This window comes from Xiphophorus couchianus, chromosome 3 (assembly GCF_001444195.1).
Source record: "Xiphophorus couchianus chromosome 3, X_couchianus-1.0, whole genome shotgun sequence".
In the NCBI taxonomy this organism is placed as follows: Eukaryota; Metazoa; Chordata; class Actinopteri; order Cyprinodontiformes; family Poeciliidae; genus Xiphophorus; species Xiphophorus couchianus.
The window spans coordinates 21,023,060-21,045,392 of NC_040230.1; the positions used below are offsets into that span (position 1 = coordinate 21,023,060).

The 22,333-nt window shown below is 35.3% G+C and overlaps 1 protein-coding gene across 2 annotated transcripts in view; it reads left to right on the forward strand.

The window, feature by feature from the left end:
- The window catches only part of cdkal1 (CDK5 regulatory subunit associated protein 1-like 1), a 190,543-nt gene that overhangs the window by 56,340 nt on the left and 111,870 nt on the right, over positions 1-22,333 (forward strand). For both annotated transcript variants that reach the window (XM_028013056.1, XM_028013055.1), the window contains 2 exons: positions 2,549-2,597; positions 8,935-9,055. In XM_028013056.1, coding sequence (XP_027868857.1) covers positions 2,549-2,597; positions 8,935-9,055 — 170 coding nt within the window. The remainder of the gene's footprint in view (positions 1-2,548; positions 2,598-8,934; positions 9,056-22,333) is intronic.

Here is a 22,333-nt window from a genome sequence, read left to right on the forward strand (position 1 = left end):
CTGCTCGTTCACTCATCATTTTTCTTATTGTGTTTAGCAAAACTTAAAAAAAATTGATTTAGTAATAAAAACTGTTAACTCGAGACCCGCTATAGCCTAAATGTTTCACTGTATTACACAAAAAAGGCTGTATTAGCATTGGTTTACTAATTATTTTTTATATTTAAATACTAGCTTAGATAATTATCCATTCAAGCAAAATTTCTCTCAGTATAGTCATTGCAGTTCTTTTCTACAGTTAATGGGCTTTTATCTACAAAAGATTTTAAGACGCAGCAAACAACTGGGAAATTCACCTTTGTAACTCAACTTATTGTCATGAGTCAGTTGGGTTTATGGACTGATACAGGCAAACATTCACACGCCCATTCTCCTATTGTGTTTGCAGGGATCTGCCAGGATTAGGCTTTCATCCACATTATTCCTCCACTTAATTCTGAACCTAAGATAAAAATCCCAGCTCTGAAACATCTGCTGAAATGATGGGATCCTTAATGTTATTATTTCCCAATGAAAACTTATAAACAATCTCTGAAACATGCTGTTTAAACATGCCATTTGGGAAAACATTGTATGTATGGACTTCCTTTCAGAGCTGTTTAAAAAGTGTCATGTAGATTAGATTTTCGAAAAATTTTATTTTTTATAAACATGCGTACTCATGCCTGTACATTTAAAGATGCATTAATGCATGAACAGGCAACATAAAGAGGCATATGAGAGAAGATACACATGACTTATGTTTTTGTGGTGGCAATAATAAACTGCATAATGACAGTGGCAGTTGGTGGGTTATTCAAATGATATGCAAATGAGTTAAGAATTTGTCTATTGTGATTTCACTAACGGCTAGATAAGGGATCGGGTTAAAAAAGGTACTTCCTTCTAAATCTATTCTCTTTAATTGACCTTTGTGTCTCATCTGTTTTTTGTGTATACCTGTTTTTATGTCTGAATGAATGACAGAGCACCTTGTATAAGGTACATAGGCAGTCACGCAAGCCTGCAGTGTTTCATCTATCTTAACTAGACCTGTCACATTCTGACTCTGACACACACCCACTTACGCAGCTTGCCACTACTTATTCAGTCTTTCCAAAGATTGTACATTTCTTGTTGTTGTGTTGCTGAATATGATTTTTTTAATTACCTTCCAATGATAACTTTATAAATCTTCAGGATATTGCCAATAGGTGAAAGTAAATCTAGCCCTTCATTTTCTACATTCTGTTTGACTATAGTACACAGTGCCTTTATAAATGTATGTCATGTACAAAGTTGTGTCAAAGGTAAAGAATCCTATTTAACAAAAAGGACAGGCAAAATCTAAGCTATTTTTCCTTCCAGTATATTTACTTCAAGTCCTAATCTGACGGATTCCATTTCTTCTTAACATTCCTCAATTTTTGAGTTAAGGAGTACCCTATGAATATAAAGTAGGATTTGAAAACAGAGTTGAAACTGGAGGTCTGTATTAGTTTGCAAAGTGTAAGCATTACCAAACCTTTACTGTACAAAGGGACACCCGCTGCTGCGCTGAATGGATCCAGATTGCTTGGCTATTACAAGGAAATAGGTTTTATTTCAGTGTGTAACATGCATGCAACGGCTGCCTGCAAAGCACAGTGTGTGTCCATGTGAATGTATTTGGAAAAATACTCTGGGTAATGGACCTGTGGGCAGACAGAGCCAATGACAAGTCCACAAACCTCTGAGAGCAGAGGAGGAGAGTGACTTAGAGGAACGCTTGGGAGAATGAAAGGAGAAATTATGTCAAAGAAGATCATGCTATTTATTTTTTCACCTCTTTAGGTTTCTATGCATGTCTTTTTAACAACCTTTTGCTGTTCTCATTTTACTGCTCTTAATAACATAGTAGCAAGGCAAATTAATAAAATAAGTACTGCTCAGTGTGAACATTTATTTCTTCTTTAAAAAAATTAGTTGAGCTTTCCAACAGTCTGATTAAATTTAAGCTGTGGCCAAGTGTATGCTTATTATCTTTGCATGAATTAGAGGAGTCTTAAGCTGCTAGAACTGCAGGATTGTTCTGTCTACTTAGGAGACGAAAAGGAGAATGACTTTTACTTACTTATGAATTGATTGTGTTTGAGAGATTCTTTGGTATCTTATTTGAAAGACCTTTTTAATTACCTATATGTTACTTTATGCTCCCAATTATTCTTTTTTGTTTAAACTTATATTTCATTGACTTTTGTTTTACATCGTTAAAACTCTGCTGCAGTTTCATTGCATTGGTCAATACAAACCAAACATGCTGCTCTGCCTATGTACATACAAACTAATTGGCATTTAGAAAATCCATATTGCTTAATCCTAACTGGAAGAAACTTGTTGTGATTGTATCGTTCTGCACTTGTTTGCCTATCTGCTTATTGCATGCTGCCTTAGAGTGGATTTACATATCCACCTTAAATAAACCTGGATAAGTGTATGTGTGTTTGTGTGTTGTCAATATCCTGTGTTTGACTGTGTGGGCTTGTTTTGTCTATATCAATAAATGTATTCCCTGATGTCTGTGCTGCAGGTCCAACAGATTGATCGAGTGGTGGAAGTAGTGGACGAGGCTGTTAAAGGTATTTTTTAGCAAAAAGACACACAAGCTAAACACATTTATGGGATTGTGTAAGCTCAGGAAATTAATGAATATGTAACAGTCTGTCAGAAACTGGAATTTAAAATTACACCTTCACCTATCAAAATGACTTGGACATTTTTTTTCTTACATATTTTTTTCACATTTCAGCCATGCACTTCAATGTTTTTTATTTGGATTTAGTGTGATAAATCCCAATAAACTCTTCTAGAGTTTGTTGAATGCAAACTCTAGAAGACGTAGAGAGATTGACAGAGATTTGGACAATTAGTCGACAACCAAGTGTTGGTTGTCCTCAAACTGACCTTCATGCAGGAGTGGCAAGAAGAAAGCTGTTGTTGTAGCCATAAGTTGTTCCAGTTGCAGATAACACAAAAAAAAAATAGAAAACAGAATGTCGGATGGGAAACTACCACTGCACAACACTGAACACACAGTGAAACATGGATGTGGATGCATCATGCTAAAAAGATATTCTTCTGCAGGAACAGAATAACTGATCAGTTTTGATGGGAGGCTACGTGGAACTAAACATAGGACAATCCTGGAAAAAAACCTTGTTGGATGCTGCAAAAGATATTTAGGCTGAAGCAGAACTAAACATACAATCATTGCTACAAGGTGATCAGATGTCCTCAACCTTAGTCCCCAGAGTGTTCATATTATTGGTGTTTCCCTGGTGCTGCACACATGGCTTAAATGAATGAGTGATTAACAGGGTTCTACAACAATTCGAGGCATGCTAAGGAGATAATGTAAACAAATGAATCAGTGTGTTGCAGTGGAGTAACATTAAAAACATGAAGGACAGTGGGCCCTGAGGACCCACAAGATTTGAGACTGCTAGTTTAGATCAAAGCATATTTGGACCATTGCAAGTCATTACCTAAAGCAGTTGGGACACTATGTCCACAGTTGAAAACTAGCGGAAAAATTCAACAAAATATGAAAAGGTTAGAGCTGTATGAATACTTTTTACAAGACACTGCTTATCTATTTCCAATAAAGAAGACTGCGCAACAGAGCATTAGGGCAGAAAGTGTTTTAAGTGACTATCTCATGAATTAAGAAGAGTCCCCTAATTATTACTCTGCATTATTTTAACATCTTTCATACTATTTAAATCATTAGTGTTTTATCATGAGATCATTTTTAGTTTTTTAAGCAAATGCATATCAGCATTCTTAAATTTTGAAGATTAATGATGGGGAAATGTGTTTGTAATTAATATTGGTCTAGCTGACTGAGGTGCTTGTTAAAAATATCTGTTTCTTGTGTTAAGCTTATTGACAGGCTCACATATCACTGATTAGGTCATCCATTTAAACTGTTAGTGAACCACTGCACTTAACAGTTTAATGAAGGTCAGAGAGTTTCCAGTGAGGGAGTCCAGTCAAGCTGTCATATACCCCCAGCTGTTTTTCTAATAAAGAACAGATTGAGTTTGAGCTGCTTGTGTAAGTCTATCAGTGTGCACTGCAGGCTTCATTTTAATGAAGGACAGCTGAACTAAGGCTTGATTTTTTAAATGTGCCATCACCTTTAAATTGCCTGCTTATAGTTATTGCGTATGTGAGGATGCATATTTGATGCTTTCCCCCCTTCCTTCTTTCTGATTAAGGGTTTTTCCGATTTAACCCTTCTCTTCTATTTACCATTTGCACCCTCTTCCAAGCATTTTTTGATCCTGTTTTTTTTTTTCTGTCACATTTTACCTTCTCTCTTTCTCCTCCCACCATCACCTCCTCCACAGAAACCAATTTCCCCAGTATCATTACAGTCCTTTATGACCTCGTATAAACTGAGAGCTGTTTTCTTGTCTCGGAGGCCTGGGCATAAACCCTTTAAGATGGGGGATTTGCCTTTCGTAATGGCTACTAAAATACTAACGTCAATGAACTGGTAATAGTTGCATGTCTTTTCTGAGCCAGAATTGCTTGCAGGTCTGTTTTCCTCATGACAGAAGTACACACTATGTTTTTATGAACTTTAGGCAGTGAAACTGTCCATTCTGTTCAGAAAAAAAGTTCAGTGTACATCATTTCTTTATGCCTGTGAAAGTGCCTTAAACCTCAGTTGGGTTTAATTAGTAAGTATTGACATAATTTATACAGTTGCAGAAATTACAATTACCGCTGCTCAGTCTTGTGTTGCTAACCATTTTACAGCATTAATAGTTTGGTGGGTGTTAGAGGGCTTTCATTGTTCCAAGTTTGCTTACACAGATAGATTTTTTAACTGTGCCAGATGCTAATTTACTCTTTAACTGTGGACACAGCTGTGACTACCCTTAGTTTTTTTTTTGTTTTTTTTTTTACCCCATTGGCACGTACATAAAAATGAAACATTGACAACTGTAGGATTTACTTCTCTAAAAGGAAAAATGGCTGGATTTTCTGTTTTTATTTTTTTGCTGTGCACAGCCGATAAATATGGAAGTTCTGTTTAGGAAGAAGAAAACACTTTAAATAAGCAGTAAAATGTTTTAAGAGGCTTACACCAAAGTTGGGCAAAATAATTTTAATTGTGCTGTTACAAATACAAAATTAAACATTCTTCATTTGTTTTGGAGATTAGTCCTTCATCAACATCTCTGTTTTGTGACCAGAAACTGCCAAGCTTTATTAATAAAATTGTTGGAATAGAAAGAAGTAGGAAAGCTTAGACAGCTTAATGTATGAGTAAAGGTAAAATGCTGCCCACATAACCTTTTGATGTTGGTTCACCATTATAAGCACATTGTTTGCAAATGTCAGTGCCGAAGAAAATAAAGTACATATGATAAGGAAAAGGAAATTAAGATTTTCTATAAGAAGACAAGCAAATGTATTCACATTTGTAGAAAGTGATCAGAAGAAATGTAGAGGAGTTTTTTAATGCTCTGTGAGCCTCTCTAAAAAACGACCCGATGAACCTGTGTGGAGTTTGTACCTGTCAAGCTTCAAAGCTTTTAAGCTTTGCTGATGTTTAAGCTCTTTTCAAACACTTTGCATTAAGGAACATCGCAAGGCATAACTTGGTTCTACGTTCATGTTCACCATTGAGAAAACAAGTTCAAGGTGGCAGAATGAAAGTTTATCAAAACAAATATCTACATTAAAATTTTCCTAAAATAGAGGTACATACCAATGTAACAAGAATTAAATAAAGGTCAGAAGGCTGTACAATTTATAACTAAATCCAATGTAAAAGTCAAAGGCAACTTAAAAGATTTTGATTTAAACATTTGAAATTATAAAAATGTAATGGACAGCTGTTATTTGGCTGTGTTTGTTTCAACTATAAAAAAAAATATGCATTGCTTATCTCCTACTAGTATGGATAACAAAACTATTAGGAGATCTTATTTGTAATTACTCGTGATAATGTTTGAAATTGATGTGAATTATGCACTAGTGCAAAAATGTTTTTTTCTTCTGTAGACAGGTCTTTCTTAATTTGCAACATTAAAAATTACTTGCATGCAGGATGTTGCATACAGTTGTACCTGACTAAGTCGCAGAACCAGCCAAACTTTGACAAAAAGTGTGACTTTTAGTTTGTAAAATACGGTACATAAATAGAAAAATTACGGTAATTAAAAAAAAAAAAACATTAAACAGATTTCTTTTCCAGTTGGAGACATGTCACTGTACAAATGTTTAGATTGGGAAAATATGAGAACATTTTTTTCTCCCTCCTCATTTACTTCAGTTCCCAACTGTCCCCATCCCCCTTAAGTCCTCCTCACTGATTTTCAATCTAAGGAATGAGAACAACAGGACCAACCACTTAAGACATCACACACAGGTCGACAGGTCATCCTTTCAGAAATCTGCCTCTGTTCATCCATCCATCCTGCTGTCTTGTTCATCTTTCATATATTTCTGTCATATTCTATTCATTCACCTGTATACCCTTCTCCTTCATTCTCTCTGTAATATTTTAATGGGCCCTTATGAGTGCACAGAAAGATTTATGTTGGTTTGTATTTATGATCAGGAGAAAGGAACAAGGGCAGATTGGAAAAGGTGCACAAGAGGAATGGGGAAGAGCACAATCAATATCAAGAAAATGTGACACAATGATGTGTCTTCCTCTGTGTGGTGATGTCACAACAGTTGGCCTCTCTAAGCTTTGTAATTGAAATGATAAATGGGGAAGCTTTCTTTCTTTTGTTCAGCAACTCGTGATGGCTATTTTATTTGTTGCCCCTCATTTATGCACGCCCCGGCTCTCAAATTGAATTAGGCTTTGGAAATATTCCTGGAGTGATTCCCTGCTGGTATTGAGATTATTTCTCGAGTCTCGGCCTGTGATCACATTCACAAATTCTGTTCATTTTCGGGGGTTTTATTTTTATAATTGGAGAAACATCTGCCATCCACCACCAAGGTAATTTAGGTAATTGCTTTCTCCTGATATATCCCAACTAATTATACATTTGGGTAGTTTATTTATGCTGCATTTTGAAGCAAATTGAAATATTTTTTTACCCTTATTTTTACCATTAAATATCACTTAAAAGCAGTCAGACCCTTAGCGTCTTTTTATAAGGAGAGGTTTGCTCATATGTTCAGCTTTTAATTGGTTAGAAATAAAAAAAATAGACTAGTTACCATTATATATGAACATACAACAGTTTTGTGTCCTTGTCTCATCCTTACACGTAGACTCCGAGATCTTGAAGAAAGGACAGCCAAATGTGCTCAAAGTCTCAGCTGTTTTCCACTGGGGAACATTACTCATTTCCTTGCTTGTTCTGGGAAATTACGAGCAGTCACGCCTCACTGATTGGCTCTTTGTCCTCCACTGGGGCAGATTGTCATTTTTATCTACCAATTGATAACTGCGCTTCCCAGCCTGATCCCTCCCTCCCTGGAGACTCATGTAGAGCGGATGAAAACAGGAAGACAATTCCATCCCTCAGTGCCTCCATTTTGCACACCTACAGCTGGTACCCTGTTAGATGGTAGAGTAAGGAGGCTTCATTATTTTATTTACACTCATCAAAATATGGACATTGGTGAATTTTCAATTATGTTTGTAACTTTGCAATAGCCCCCAAAATTATACATCATATTGTAGAAGCAGTTTGTACCTAATATAAAATCTGAATGGTGTAGAAACCTGTAATTGAACCGATTCATTAATTCATGTGTACCCTTCATTGTCTGCAGTTGTAATAGCTTGAAAATAATTATAGGAATTAATTTATGCAAATTGGTGCCCTACTTACCACAATGTATGTTATGTCTCATGTCCCAAATGCATCGTCTTTCAAGTCAAGTCAAATACTTTCCAAAGCAAAAACATTGCTTTGAATTTAGTTTGGTGCTCAAAGCACACAGAAAAACTTAATGATCTACATCTCCCTAGGTGAGATGTAGATCTCAGGGTGAGATATTAGGAGGGTGAGACTGTCTTTACCTTGAATCAGATTGGAAGAATAGAACATTATGAGTTGTTACATTGCCGTAGACCAATATAAAGTAGTAGTTATTTTACTTCCTGTGACCAAAATCAAGACAACACAAACTGTCAAACAGAAATATCCAGCACAAGTAAGCTAAAAGCACAGAAGATTGAAAGCTTAATGTTTTGTATCCTGACCCTGGGTAAAAACACATGATGTAAAGGCTACTCAAGACAAAAGTAATAAGATTTAGAAAACTAAAAATGCTGGCACATGTATTCGTTCTCTGGAATTAACCAGCATCATCACTCTGCTGTGCACAGACATATTTGGAGTATGGGTTGGCAATTATTCCATTGTTTATGGAATTGATCAAAATTGTAAGTTATGACATTGACCAACTTTCATTCTCATACACCCATTTCACAATATTTGTGTTTGTGGGATTTTGAGATTATGATGTGTTTCAGGTTTAAAGATTTTCAGGCTTTATAGTATAATGTTATCTAAGACAGCTTTCAGTTTCATTAAAGATGTAACAAACATCTTTCAAAATGCTCCTCTTTTTGCTAATGGCATATATTCATGCCAAAGCCAAGGACTACTTTACCATAGAAGCTAAGGGATTGTTGCAGGACATATGGTTGTAGTGTGTAGTAATAATCATGATTGCTTATACTGCATGTTTGAGCGTCTATGAAGACAGACTACAGCTAGTGTGAGCCTTCATTTCTGAAGTGTGACTGATGTATTTTTCTGATCTTGAACAACCTTCATTTGTACACGTTCTGCTAGTAATTGCACTGCAAAATAATTTTGTCCAAATAATTGAATGATGATCTTTTTCATGTTTAGTTGCCTTTACCTGATATGCTAAGACTCTTAGCATAATAACGTTTGATTTGTCATCATGTGTCACCAGGTCACTCTGTTCGCTTGCTGGGTCAGAAGAAAGATGGTGGAAGGAGACTTGGAGGTGCGAGATTGGACTTGCCGAAGATTAGAAAGAACCCTCTGATTGAAATCATCTCCATTAACACTGGGTAGGACGCAGAGTTGCAAACAGACAACACAGCTCATAAAATATTCAGCTTTATCTGAATTCTGCTCCAGTGCCTCCCTGCTGTTACAGTTCACTGTGTGTGTATGTGTGTGTGTTTGGGTGCTCTCCGGCTTTATTTGTTCAGCCACACAGCTCCTCTGGGGTGTTTGTTGTGCCTCTAATTTTATCCATTTACAGGCTTTGCTTTGGATTTGTGTAGTATGTGGCTATACATATCTACATATAATCCTATTTCTTAAATGCAAATGAACTTTAATAGACAGAAAACAAGTGCAGGACCTTTTTTCCTGTAATAGGAGCAGAGGGATATGCTGGCTCAGTTGCACTTATTTTTAGAGCTGGAATATCGTATATTATTTATTACAGTTTTTGTTGCTGTATATGTCAAATGCATATCTATTGAATTTCTAATACTTTACCATAAAATAATAAATTGTTGAAATATTTAAAAGACATTACTTTTCACACGCGATTTAGCGATCCATGGAGGTTTTATAATTTACATAGATATATTTTCTAATTTTCTCAATTCAAGAACAAAGAGGGAGACATTCTTGTTTTTAGATGTTATCATGAACAAATGCTGACACATTTTTATAGGTTAATTTCACTGCGCTTACACAAACATGTTTTTCTGTAATCTATGTGGTCTACACACAGTGGCCTTGTTAAAAACGGTTATATCAGACCAATCCCACGATGCTGGACTTCTACTGATGGTAACCCATCAGTTGCCTGTTGTAAAGGTGACCCTCCACCAAAATGAAGGAAATGTTTTACAGATATATTACTTGTGTTCTTTTAGGAAAGAGAGGATTATTTTTAATATGCGTTTTTACCTAAATGACACACATTCCCAGCATTTTTGCAGGATCCCAGTAAAACCCAGAGTTTAAACCCAGAATCCCAGAGTTGTAATATTTTTTTCTTTCCTTTCCAAGAAGCCTTAGACTTCGGTACTTTTTTTTCTCTGTTTGATAGTTCGATAATTTCTCAGGAATTTCTACTAATGCCCTTGAACCCTCTTAGCTTATTACAGTAGCATTTAACAGAGTGAGCAACCTGCAAAGAGAAATGTGGGCTTTTCTTTAGGGCATGACCCATTATTTATTACACCTATATAACTAGAATTGGTGTTTTATGATTACTCTGGTCGTTATCATAATGCTGGAGATGCTTGACTTTGTAGCAATAAATCTAATCAATGTACATCTTTATGCTTGTTATTGGGGGACCTTTGCGTGCTTAAATATTTATTACCAGTCATTATAAGGAAAAGATTAAACTCCCACATTATATGTTGTAAGTGCAACATATTAAAAAACTGTTTTTATGAATCTGTACTTTAGAACCTTTTTGGGAACCAATCCAATGTCTAAATGAGACATTGATACTTTAGTTGCCCTCCGTCTTTTCTTCTGTTTTGCGCACATTTACTGTGTGAAGCAAGCATTGCCTAAAATAAGCCAATTTTATTCAGTCAGCTGTTTGTGCATAAATATGACTTAGTTTAGCAGGGTTTCTTGATTAGACGGGTACATCAGCTATTAGCAACTTAATGTCTTAGTATAGTGCCAGCTGTTGTTAGCTGACTTTGCCAGCTTGGGAAATTTTAACACCATATAACCCATTTCTAGTGCAAAATTTCTCATGTGGGGATCTCTGTTAATGTAAGACAGCTGCTCAGGTCAGGAAGCTTAAAAAGGGGCAATTTTCTTCAAAAATGCATTTTAAATTAGTAGTCTGCAGCAATTGCCTATTTTTTCCGGTTTTTTTTTATTTTAAGTCTTTATTTTGAAAAAAAAATGCATTTAATGCTTTTATGAAGATTTGTTTCTTTGCTTTATACTTTTATAATTAATCAACACTGAAACTATATCAAACATTTTTGTAAATAAATATGTGCAATATCTTAGGTCATTGTTTGTGAAAACCTTTGAGCTATGTCGAGCATCTAAGGCAGAACATTTTGAAACATGTAGAACAATGTACTCGCGTGCTGCAGACGCATACACACATATAATTTGTTGTGTGTATTGTGGTGACCTCTACTGCTTGCATGTTTACACTGTGCTTTAAACACAGTAGATACAAAATTTAGACATAGTAAATTACATTTGCTGTTGTCATGGTTAGAGCTTCTGAATTTAACAGAATTGTTTTTGTGTCTTATGCATTTATGGTTACGTCAATTTTTGTGTCATAAGCCACTCACTTTGTATTCCAGCCTGCTTCCCACCTGGGTTTTTATATTTGTGACAATAATTTTTAATAGTTTTTATTTTTAGCCCTCTAGTTAGATGTACCCCTACTCAGCAGTCTTACAGAGACATTCAGGGTTAGACGCAGCAAGTCTGATGTGTATTACTAAATATTGTTGTAATTCAACCTCAGTCGAAGGTGACTTTTGTGATATCCATTGTGTTTTCTCAAGCATTGTCAGGTACACAAAATTTTTCCAACAAATATGCTGTAGCGTCTTTGCCAAAAACATTCCATTTGTATTATTTTTGTGTTCTCAAAGCGGGTTTACTCTGTGTTACTACCAGCTGTGTTCTACCTTTTAAGTTATTTTTGTACTGTCAGATTAGAGGTCATAATGATGGTATTTACTTTGTTTTAGGTTGGGATTCATTATTAAGTAATTAAAACTATCTACCTTTCAGTCGGCATAAGGTGATGTGAGATCTGTGCCTATGCTTATGTCCTCTTGAAAAATTGAAGACCTTCACTTCTAACATTCTTTCAACAGATTTCTCTCTGAACACCCCTGATTGTTTTCTGTTTTAACATTTATTTGATATGTCTGATGGTTTCACTTGAAGACGCATACAAACCTTTCAAGTGTTAGTTGAGATTCACGTTTCCTTTTCATAAGAGACTTGTCACAAACCTATAAAAGCTCCACTGCTACGCCCAAACTGTTCTGCTCTGGGTTCACAAAACATGTTTTCCTCAAAGATGGTTTCCTTTTCCATTTAAATTTTTCTTTAAAGAAAATGCCTTTTTATATCTTTATTTCAATCATGTTAAGTCATCTTGACTCTTAACCCTGGAACTCATTTTTGGTCCTGTTTGTGCTGCAGAGATCTCTTGATATAATTTTCAATCTGAGCACTCTTACTTTGAATGTCTTTTTAAAACATCACAAACAACAAATTCAGGGTTTAAATGACATCTTGAAATATGGATGCTGGATTTTTTTTACATTTTTTTTAAAGAGGGAGGTGATAGAGGAGACTTCAGATTCCCAAGTATGTGCTAATTATTATTGTGGAGCTAGACATATGGTTAGCAGATCAAGCTTGTAATCGTTTTTTACTTTTTGTATTTATTTTTTTAATACCTCAAAGCACGAGTTGTTAATCATTCTGTGCTGCGCTGTATCTCGGAGAATATATGCCGATGTCAGTCTTTTGTCAGACTCCATCCAGCAGGGGCTCTGTGTGCCCTCTTTTTTTTTTTTTTTCTAAGAGTGTCCAACTGGCTGCAAAGAAAGCTCAATGTTTTGCTCTTGACACTACAATGTCGCATGTGAAACAGTGGATTTACACACTTGATTGACAAGATAAATTAACTGTTGACTAAATTTCCCCCAAAATAGACCTTTAAATACTAAAAATGTAAGCTAAAGGCAGCTTTTTGTTCAGGGTATTTTGAAACTGGTGTCCCTAATTTGATGTGGTTTTCATGTCAGGAAATGAGGAAAAATGAGACAGAATGAGTTCTTTATGTGCCTTTTCTTTTGTAGAAAATCTGTTTTGATTGCATCTGCCCGAGATGGTGGTGACATCACTGGTTATATTTGTCAGCTGCTGAAACAGAGATACTTGTGTTGCAAATGGTATTCACATCTACAAAATTACTCATTCACCCAAACTCTCCCTGCGTCACAGAGAACTGTTGCGCTTGTGTCCTCTCTCTGATTTGTTGCTAATTTGTCTTTGTATGAGCATGTGGAATCATTTAAGCTTTCTTGTACATGTTGTCTTGCTAAATGTCAAACTGATGTTTTCCTTTGGATTGGAGTTCATCTGCAGGAAGTTTCAGTCCTTAAAAGTCTTTAATCTTAAATAATTTACATGAGATTAAAGGTGAACAAATTTAGGTTAAACAAAAAGATACTTGTGTAAAATTATGACTTGGATTAAGAAATTTCTTCATCCTTGTGTGTAGCTAGGTATTTGGAAGGTTTCCTCTCTTCTATTGAATCTGACTAAGAAGGTTTGATGTAAATATATACCATTAACTTTTTTTAATCGCTGAACTGAGCAACATAACAGTAATTTAAAACCAGAAAGGATTACCTGGAGGTAGTTAATTTTATGTGCATTAAAGTTTGGAAAAATAATAGGAGTCTGCATATTTGTGGACATGGAATTTTATTTTATAACCATTTTGATTCCTTAAGTACAGACATTTTGCTATAATAGAAATTAGGCCTGAAAACTCTAGGAAAAAGTTATGTCCTCTTACAAAAAGGGCAAAATATATCCCTTCCTTAAAAAAACTTTAACCAAATAAGAAATAAATAATATGCAAAACTGTATAGTCTTCTGAGTACACTTAAAAGGCTGATTGATGCCACATTGTAACCCAAGCCTGGTCAGGATTTTTTTTCTCATGTTGTTAGAAGACAGAAACTTTTCTTGGAGTTTTCAGGTTTATTGGCTATGATAGAAAAATGTCTGTGCCTAAGGAGTCATACTGGGTATAAAATAAAAACCTTTCACCACAGACCTTTATTCTTTTCCACAACTCTAGTGCACAGAAAACCTGAAAGTTAACTACTTCCAGTTAATCATTTTTGTTTTAAGTTGTTTTTAAGCTGTTATGTTGCTGAGTCTACACATTAAAAAGGTTTGCTATAAATATATGCTATTAACTTTTAGTCAGACTCAAAATATTCAGTTTCTCAAAGTGTTCAGAGTTTATATTTAGTACTGCTACATCAGTTCATCTTTGTATGAACTAAAATAGTCAGAAGTTGACAAAATGTTTAAATCAAGGTGAAAAGGAACCACCAGAGAACACAAAATACTTTTTTGTTACACTTCTAAAACCTTCAAATACTTTTCAGTGTAGACAGTGATTATCTGAAGATTAATTTTCTTGCACAAAACCCATTTCTCCTTTCAAATTACTCTGCACACTGTCTGTGTATGACAGATGAACCTTCTTTATTATCATATTCACTTTATTAGTGCAGATCCTCACAACACTATAGCATAGTATCTCACTTGGGACCAACCATGAAAATTTAATTTTGTGTTCAAATTGATTCACAATATTAGTTTCATTAGATTGCATATTAATTTCATTTGCACCTATTAAATCCAAATTAGATTGGCTTCTTTTTTTTACCAAGGTAATTTTAGCACCCATCAGAAAACACATTCAACTTAGTCCAGCTAGGCCTTCAATAGCCTCTGGCTTTGTAATAAAGGAACATCATCAGCCTTCTCTTGAGCTATTAGCTCAGTTATTAGAAAATCTCTTTATATCATACATACATTAACAAAAGCTTGAGTATAAGACTCAGTCCACAAAAACTATACAAGAACCAAACAAAACCTCATCTGAATTTGTACATTTTAGTAGTTTTATTAAATGTTTTAGTACATATATAAAAACGAATATTGCGTAATAGTCCAGTATTTTTTGCCAGTCATTTCAGAAAGTGAAACTGTAATTTTATAGATTCATTAAGAGTAAAATATTTAAATTTTTTGAAAACCCATAATTCAGTGTTTCAAAAAAATCTGAATATCAAATTAGACCGATCAAAATTATATGTTTTAAGCACAAATGTCAGATTTCTGAAAAGTGTGTACATTTTTATTTATACTTATACTCAATGCTTGCTTGCACATAGACACCATCAGCCTGTGGCAATGCTTAGGTTTAATGGAAGCCCAGATTGCTGTGATAGCTGCCTTCAGTTCATCTTTGTTTTGACAACAGCCTATAGATTTTTTGTAGGGTTCAGGTCAGAGGAGTTTTCTGGCCAATCAAGAACAAGAACACCATAATGGTTAAACCAGCTTTTGGTATCTTTGGCAGAGTCCTGCTGGAAAACAAAATCAACATATCCATAAGGCTTATATGCAGAGGGAAGCATCAATTGGTGTAGAATGTACTGGTAGATGGCGGCATTGACTGTGGACTTCAACAAACACAGTGGACCAACTTCAGCATGACACGGCACCCCAAAAAGGAATTATATTCACACAATTTCTAACACTGATTGGAAACTTCTCACTGGACTTCTGGTATTATGGATTTTGTCCCTCATTGCTCTTCTTTGATACCCTGGGATCTTGATTTCCAAATAAAATGCAGAATTTATTTGATAGTCCAGTTTATTTTCTCCCTACCGCCTCTGACGTTGTCTCTGGTTCATGAGTGGCTGGGAATGCAACATTTGTTTCCCCTGGCTAGTATTCGAACCATCTTCTTCAGCAATGACCTTTTGTGGGTTACCGTGCTTGTGAAGGGTGTCGATGACTGTCTTCTAACTCAGACAGAGACTGCTTAAAGGCTCATGAAACCTTTGCAGGTGTTTTGAGTTAATTGGCTGATTAGAGTGTGACACCATAAGCTTCCATTAATGACATTTTCTATAGTATTCTGATTTTCTGAGACACAGCATTTTGGGTTTTCATTATCCGTAAGCCATAATCATCAAAATTACAAGATAAAATGCTAATGTGTCACTGTTTAGGCTCTTGGATCGGAATATGGAGGATCAGTGTGGACCCAAACCAAATAATAAATGATTTTCTTTTTCTTTTTTAGCAATTATTTCTAAACAGCTTCCAATGATCTATGACAGATCTATGAAATATTTAATTTTTTATTGGTTGTTAAACCTCAGAATAACAGATTTTTGCTTCCATGTGGGCACAAAGAAATTTGACTTTGGGTACAGAAATCTATGGCAAATGACTCTGCAGCAACTCTGTGGCTATATAGATCAATGTGGAACTCGCAGTATGATACCAGTCATATATTTACTTTATATCGCATTCTGATCCAATAATAAGAAAACTTCAGTGCACTAAAGTTGGAGTTCCTTCCAGTGTACTTTTTCTGCAAAGATGTGCTCGTTTCTGGATAAAAGAAATTAACTACTCCGTCATGGGTTTGTTTTGAGGTCACGTTTTTATTTAATTTTTCTTCCCATGTCCACTGTTGGTACTGGACACTCATCAAAATCAACTTTGTAGAGCACATTGTTGGTGAATATTACTCTGCAACACTGAACGCTGCTACCCTACTTCAGCTCTCCTCTGTGAAAAAAGAACAAAGCAAAAAACCTGCTCTGTAGGGGCACTAAGAGTCCAATTGCAAGACCTTGTAGAGGTTTGAGTTGAATGAGTGCAGACCTGTTTATTCATTGTATGACATTTCTCATGTCAGCAGAGCAATAAGAAAAGTAGAAGCTGTCTCAGTCCAGAACATGGAGTATTTCATATTCTTCAGGGGGATTTAATGCATTTTTCATCCCTCAAAGTTTACTTGTAGTTCCTGGGTTACAAGTTGTTGTTTTTTTTCTATTTTAGAATTGAGTTAAAAGTTTCTATTTACTCTGATGTGCATCAAATATTTTCTTGCCCCAAAATACTCAATAATCACCCAGGCCAGTATATAAGCGTTTTTGTGAGCTACTTTTCTGCTTTTCGTTTTTCCATGCACTTCTTCTTTCACACAATTTCTAACTGTGTTACAGGTCGTTACATTTCATTAGCTGTCTTGTTCCCATTCTCCATTTATTTGCTTTTTCTGGCTGTCAGTATCTTGTTCATTTGCATGAGGTTGGGCTAAACACTGGTGGTAATGATCCTCTACTCTCACCCTAAGCCAGAAACCATCTTCATCATGTGTATCCTCCGGGCAGACAGGAAGGCCGGATGATTCAATGTAACAGACACTGACAGTACACTCGTGGTTTGAGATCTCTTCTTAACTCAACAAGTGATGAATTACTAACAGGCTGCTAGTGATGATCTGGCAGCTCATAGATTGAAATAAGTAATTTAAGGGCAAATACTGCTGATTGCCACAGTGTTGCTTGAACCTGTGCAAACATATCTACTCTCTGTAGATATATCACGTAAGTTAGATGATTCTAACTTAATATAGGCTGTAGCTCAATATATAAAATACCTTGTCTTTATTTCAACAGCAAATTATTAAACAGTATGTGTGGTACAATTTGACGTCATAAATAGAAAGTCAATGTGTTTGGTAATTAAATTAGATCACCAAATCAGATCAGTGGTATCTGTTTGAAGCATTTAGGTGTTTGGTAAATCAATTTTACAGACAAAACGCACTAGCAGTTATATTTTAGAGACAATTTGCAAACAATAGAAATTGTACTATTCATTAGCAAAAAAGCAGGTGGTTGTAAAATGTTTGAAATGATTGTCAATAATCATAGATGTCGAGACTAGATGCAGAACCTAAAAGCTACACCTCAGAAATTAGTGATCTGAGTCTTTAATGCTTATCACAGGCATGGAAACTAACACAAAAACATCCTCTTGGTAGGATACTACTGATCAGTAATGACTGCTGATAACAAATCTAGCTATTCCTTTAAGACAACCCCAAATCATTAATTTGTCAAACACCATAAGCATTATTGAAATCAGACCATGCAGAAGGTCAAAGATGTAATAACTTATCATCATACTGGCTAAAATATAATGAAGATTTTGCCATGGTCCTTCACTTGAAAAGAAGAAAACTTTTTGGAAATAAATATGCGTTTGTGTCCTATTCTTAGACTTCCATCAGCAAAATCAATGCTGTAAAGATAAGCTGGTCAGAAGTGTTTCACACTGATCCAAGAAACAGAGGTCATAGGTCATACAGCAAGCGATTTACTTCACGTTATTGCTGCTCTCGGGTAATCTAAAAACTACTGAATTGAGTGCACTTGGTCTTTACTACCCTTGTTTCACATTTTCACTTCACTTTTCTCAGACAAATGATGGTATGTGACATGTTGTGAACTGTTGACGATATGCGGTTGTATTGAATTTTGCAGTCTGTTGAGAAAAGGGGAATTTATCATTTCCTGCAAGATAAAACCTGAGCTTCAAAAGCGTGTGCTTAATTTCTTAACATGACATGCGAATGTCCTTCAGATTCCATCTGGGTTGAGCTTAGAAATGTTTCACAAATGCAAACTTCAACATCTCATGAATACAGACAAACACTGAAGAATTTAATTTCTCTGGGGTTGCTTTTATTCCAGATTTTAAATTTCTATTTTTCTGAAGTACTTGCCTAATCCATCCGGGAAACATAATGGATAACCTTGCAGCCCAAACAACATTTTATCCCTTTTTCTTTGTTCAGCTCCTTCTATTCACTTCAAGTTGTTTTTTTATGATTTTTTTCCTCTTACTCTAATGTTGCCATGTTTATCTACTTAAAGAAAAGATAATTCAATGTGGCCATTAAGTTGTGTTGAATATTGCATGATTCTATTGTTGGAAGCTTTATTCAAACTAAACAGAATTAATCTCTTTTTGTGTACTATTTTCTACTTGTTCCAGGTCTGTGGTTAGTTTATGTTCACACTGTAAACAATTCTAGCAGACTTGTGGCTCAGTTCTAATAGACCTTTATTTCTGCCAAATGTTTAATTTATGTAGTCACCATCAGTCACTGTAGCAAATTGCACATATGCACTAACAGACACTACATAAACAAAACCAGCAGAGAGACAGAATAGTGTCTGTGTGGTTGTATGTCAGAATGTATAGTGAATATATTTGTGTTGGCAATGAAACCCCCACTGTGTGAGCTGCTTCTTTTCTGGCATTTGCATCGTGGTGCCTGGACTCCTTCATCCACCACCCAGGCAAACACACTGGAGCAGTAGATATCATCCTCACTTATTTGTGCAGATGTGTTTCTGGAAATGTTTACCCAGCTGAAAAAAGCCTTGTAGTTGGAATTGCAACTACTGCATCTACTGTAGGAAAACTCTGGAAGCTGGTGGTTAAATGTTTAATTATTTAGCTGATGTCATATAGTTTATTTACCAAATATGCTTGAAAATACCCCCAAAACATTGTGGGTTACAATGGGATGAGATGTCACTAATTTTGTGTAACAATAGATACTGTTGTGTATCTTTTTTAAGTGCTCCCACTCTGATAAGTGCAGGTACACTAGGTGAGGGTACAGTTATGGTGAAATTCACAGTTTTCTCCATGTCATGGCCAGATCAATAACTTGTTTTTATTATTCTGATCATAGATTTATTAAATTTGTAATCTGTAATTGCTGTATTATACTGATGTAATTATGGGTGTAAATTTGTTCATAAAGTTTTCAACTAATCTCAGTAAATCTTTCTCGGCTTCAATCTTGAGTTTTTATTCTTTTACTAATGAGTAATACATGCATTTTACTTAAATTTTTTTCTTGACTTTTAAGCTGTATACAAGTTGCCTTGAAATTCTTTGCCTGACCTTGTGTTTTTATAAAGTGCTGGTTGTAACCCTATTCTTTCAAGGAGCAGGAATGAAAAGTCTTCTGCCAAGCAGTTACAAAAACAGAAGTGAGAGAGAATGTTCTGATTTACTTCAGAAAAGTAGAATTACAGCAGAGCGAGGAGTGTTTACAATAGGATTTCTGATCACGTACATACATGTGCAGGATTGTTGTAATGCTTGGATGCACACAGTACACACAATCTACTTTGATTTTACACTTTAGCTCATGTTCAGCACATACAAACACATCTCTTCAAAAAAAAAAAAAAGAAATCTTTATTTTAGCCCTGACACACGCTTGTATGCTTACTCCATTGCTTGCTTTCTCTCTCGATTTCTGTTTCTCTCTTATGCACCCACTCTCACAAACACAAACTTCTTCGAGCCGTGTACTATAGTGGTCTTTCATGCTGTTTATCAAACCAATGTATGGGTAGTTTTCAGCTCCAGTGATCTGAACATTTTATTCCATTTCACTCTTCCCCATTACCAAACACAGAAACACTCAAATACATGCCTGAGACTTCACACTCATGCACACACAATGTTCCTCCAGTGTTTTCTCCACATGCACTCAACAGAAGAGACACTGATCTCCCCAGTATATCCAAAAGATTGATGTGTCTCCTTGGGCAAAATGAGATTCTGTGCCATTACAAGGTAATACAGTACACAACCCCTGAGTAACTGAATTAGTCCTACTGTGTCACAGCCAAATGAAGTTTGTACATAGACATGCACATGTAACCACAACTCATCATCTAATGCTCCTTTTGCACAATCTGGTTTCCTATATGCATCTTTTCAAGTGATAAATGGAGAACAATCATCATACCCAAGTCTCCCTCCACTGATCAGGTGTCTTCTGTGATGGTTTACAAATGTGAACCAGTCAACATGTCTGAATGGGGGAAATTTTCCTTTATGCAATCATTGCATCAGATTTAAAAGTGAATCATCAGTGTTTTGCAGGAAGTATGGTTTACATTTATCCTATCTCAATTTACACTTGTGCAAATCAAGCGGTCACATAGAAGTGTAGCATGCACACTAAAAACACTAACTGTATAAACATGTGAGTTCTTGTGTCAGGTGAGTTTCAGACTCCTTTTCTAATTTTTATTTCTGTTGGGTTACTGCTTGTTTATTTTCTGGGTTTAAGTGTGCTTGTTATTTGAGACCAAAACAACATAAGTAGCCCTTTAAAAGAGCACGAGTAGCTAAATCTTTCTGAAATCATAATTTTTGGTTTGGTTTAGTTTTTGAAAAAAAAAGGAAAAAATAACAACCATAAATGTGTACTAGTACTTGTTGGTGCATACAAATTTAAATAAAATTTTCAGTGGGGAACTGTAAACATTAACTTAGTTTAATCTGTGTGATCTGAATTTAAAACTGAATTTAAAAACATTATAAAGTGTAAACTTGCACAACGGGTCTGTTGTCAAAATTTTAGACTGTAAGATTTTAGCATTTTGTGTCTGTTGGAAGAGCATAAGATTTTTTTTATTTTATTACGGTTTAAGAGTCATGCATATCAGTAATATATGTGGGCCACTTGATGGAATGTAATTGCCCTTGAGTCGCACACTTCATGGAAAGTTTATGTCAAATGTCACATAAAGCAGTTGGAACATCAGAATAATGGGAAGAAAGAGACAAGTAAGAAAAATGTGGGTTAATCCAGACCGATATAGTCATTGATATTCAATATTCAATTATATGAACATATACTTTGAAATAAAAAAAATAATAAAACCGGTTCAGTGCCCTTGTGAATGGAGTACATATAGGAAACCACTGCAAAGGCACCATAAAATTGAGTTTGGCTAAATATTCATGTTCATGTGGACAAAACGTCAGAGGGGAAACAATATTTTGGCTCTTAAAGTGAGTTCTAAGATGACATGAGATTAGATCAACTTTTCGATCCTTATATTTATCAACCCAGTTTATTTTTTTTATTTACCAGAGCAAGCAAAATCAAAAAAGTATTACATTTACAGCTACTAAATGTAGAAAGTAGAACCTCATGTTTTTTGAACAAATAAAATCTGTTATGTAGTTAGATGTAACGATTTAAACTTCTAATGCTTATTCCAGCTAAAGGCGATAATACAGCTTGACAAATAATTATTTAAAACTGCTGTGAATAAGCAGCCACTGGAAAGCCTCCTTTTCTTTATCAACTTAACCAGACTTAAATGTGATGAAACACTATATTTTGCTGATTAGCGGAAATTTGTAAAATGACAATATTACACATTTCATTCATTCAATATGGCATTAGTGTTATTGAAAGGAGCAGACTTATTTTAGCTTGTCTTTGAGAAATTATTACATGTCTGAATATTAAGTACTGAAAATGTTGTACAGAAGTATCAGGGAAACCAGTGTAACATTGGTGGGATTTATCAGTCAGCTAAATTATAGTGTTCAGTGTTGCAGCTGGATTCATCAGCTGTTCAAGTTGTGGCGTGTCCGTAAGTTCAGATCTTATCTCTGTGCAGCATTTGTACTCACTGTTAGTAACCCTGAAGGTTCAGCAATAAACATCTTACCATTCTTTTCCAGTAACAATGACCCGATTGATCTAGTACAAACAGAGTCTCTAAAGATCTGCCTACAGACAAAACAGGCAGTCGTGAAAACAGTTTCTATATAGACTAGGAGTTGTGGTTTCACACACAAATGCACATGACCTTGCAGGCATTCCCAAGCTGCATTTTCTTGTCAAA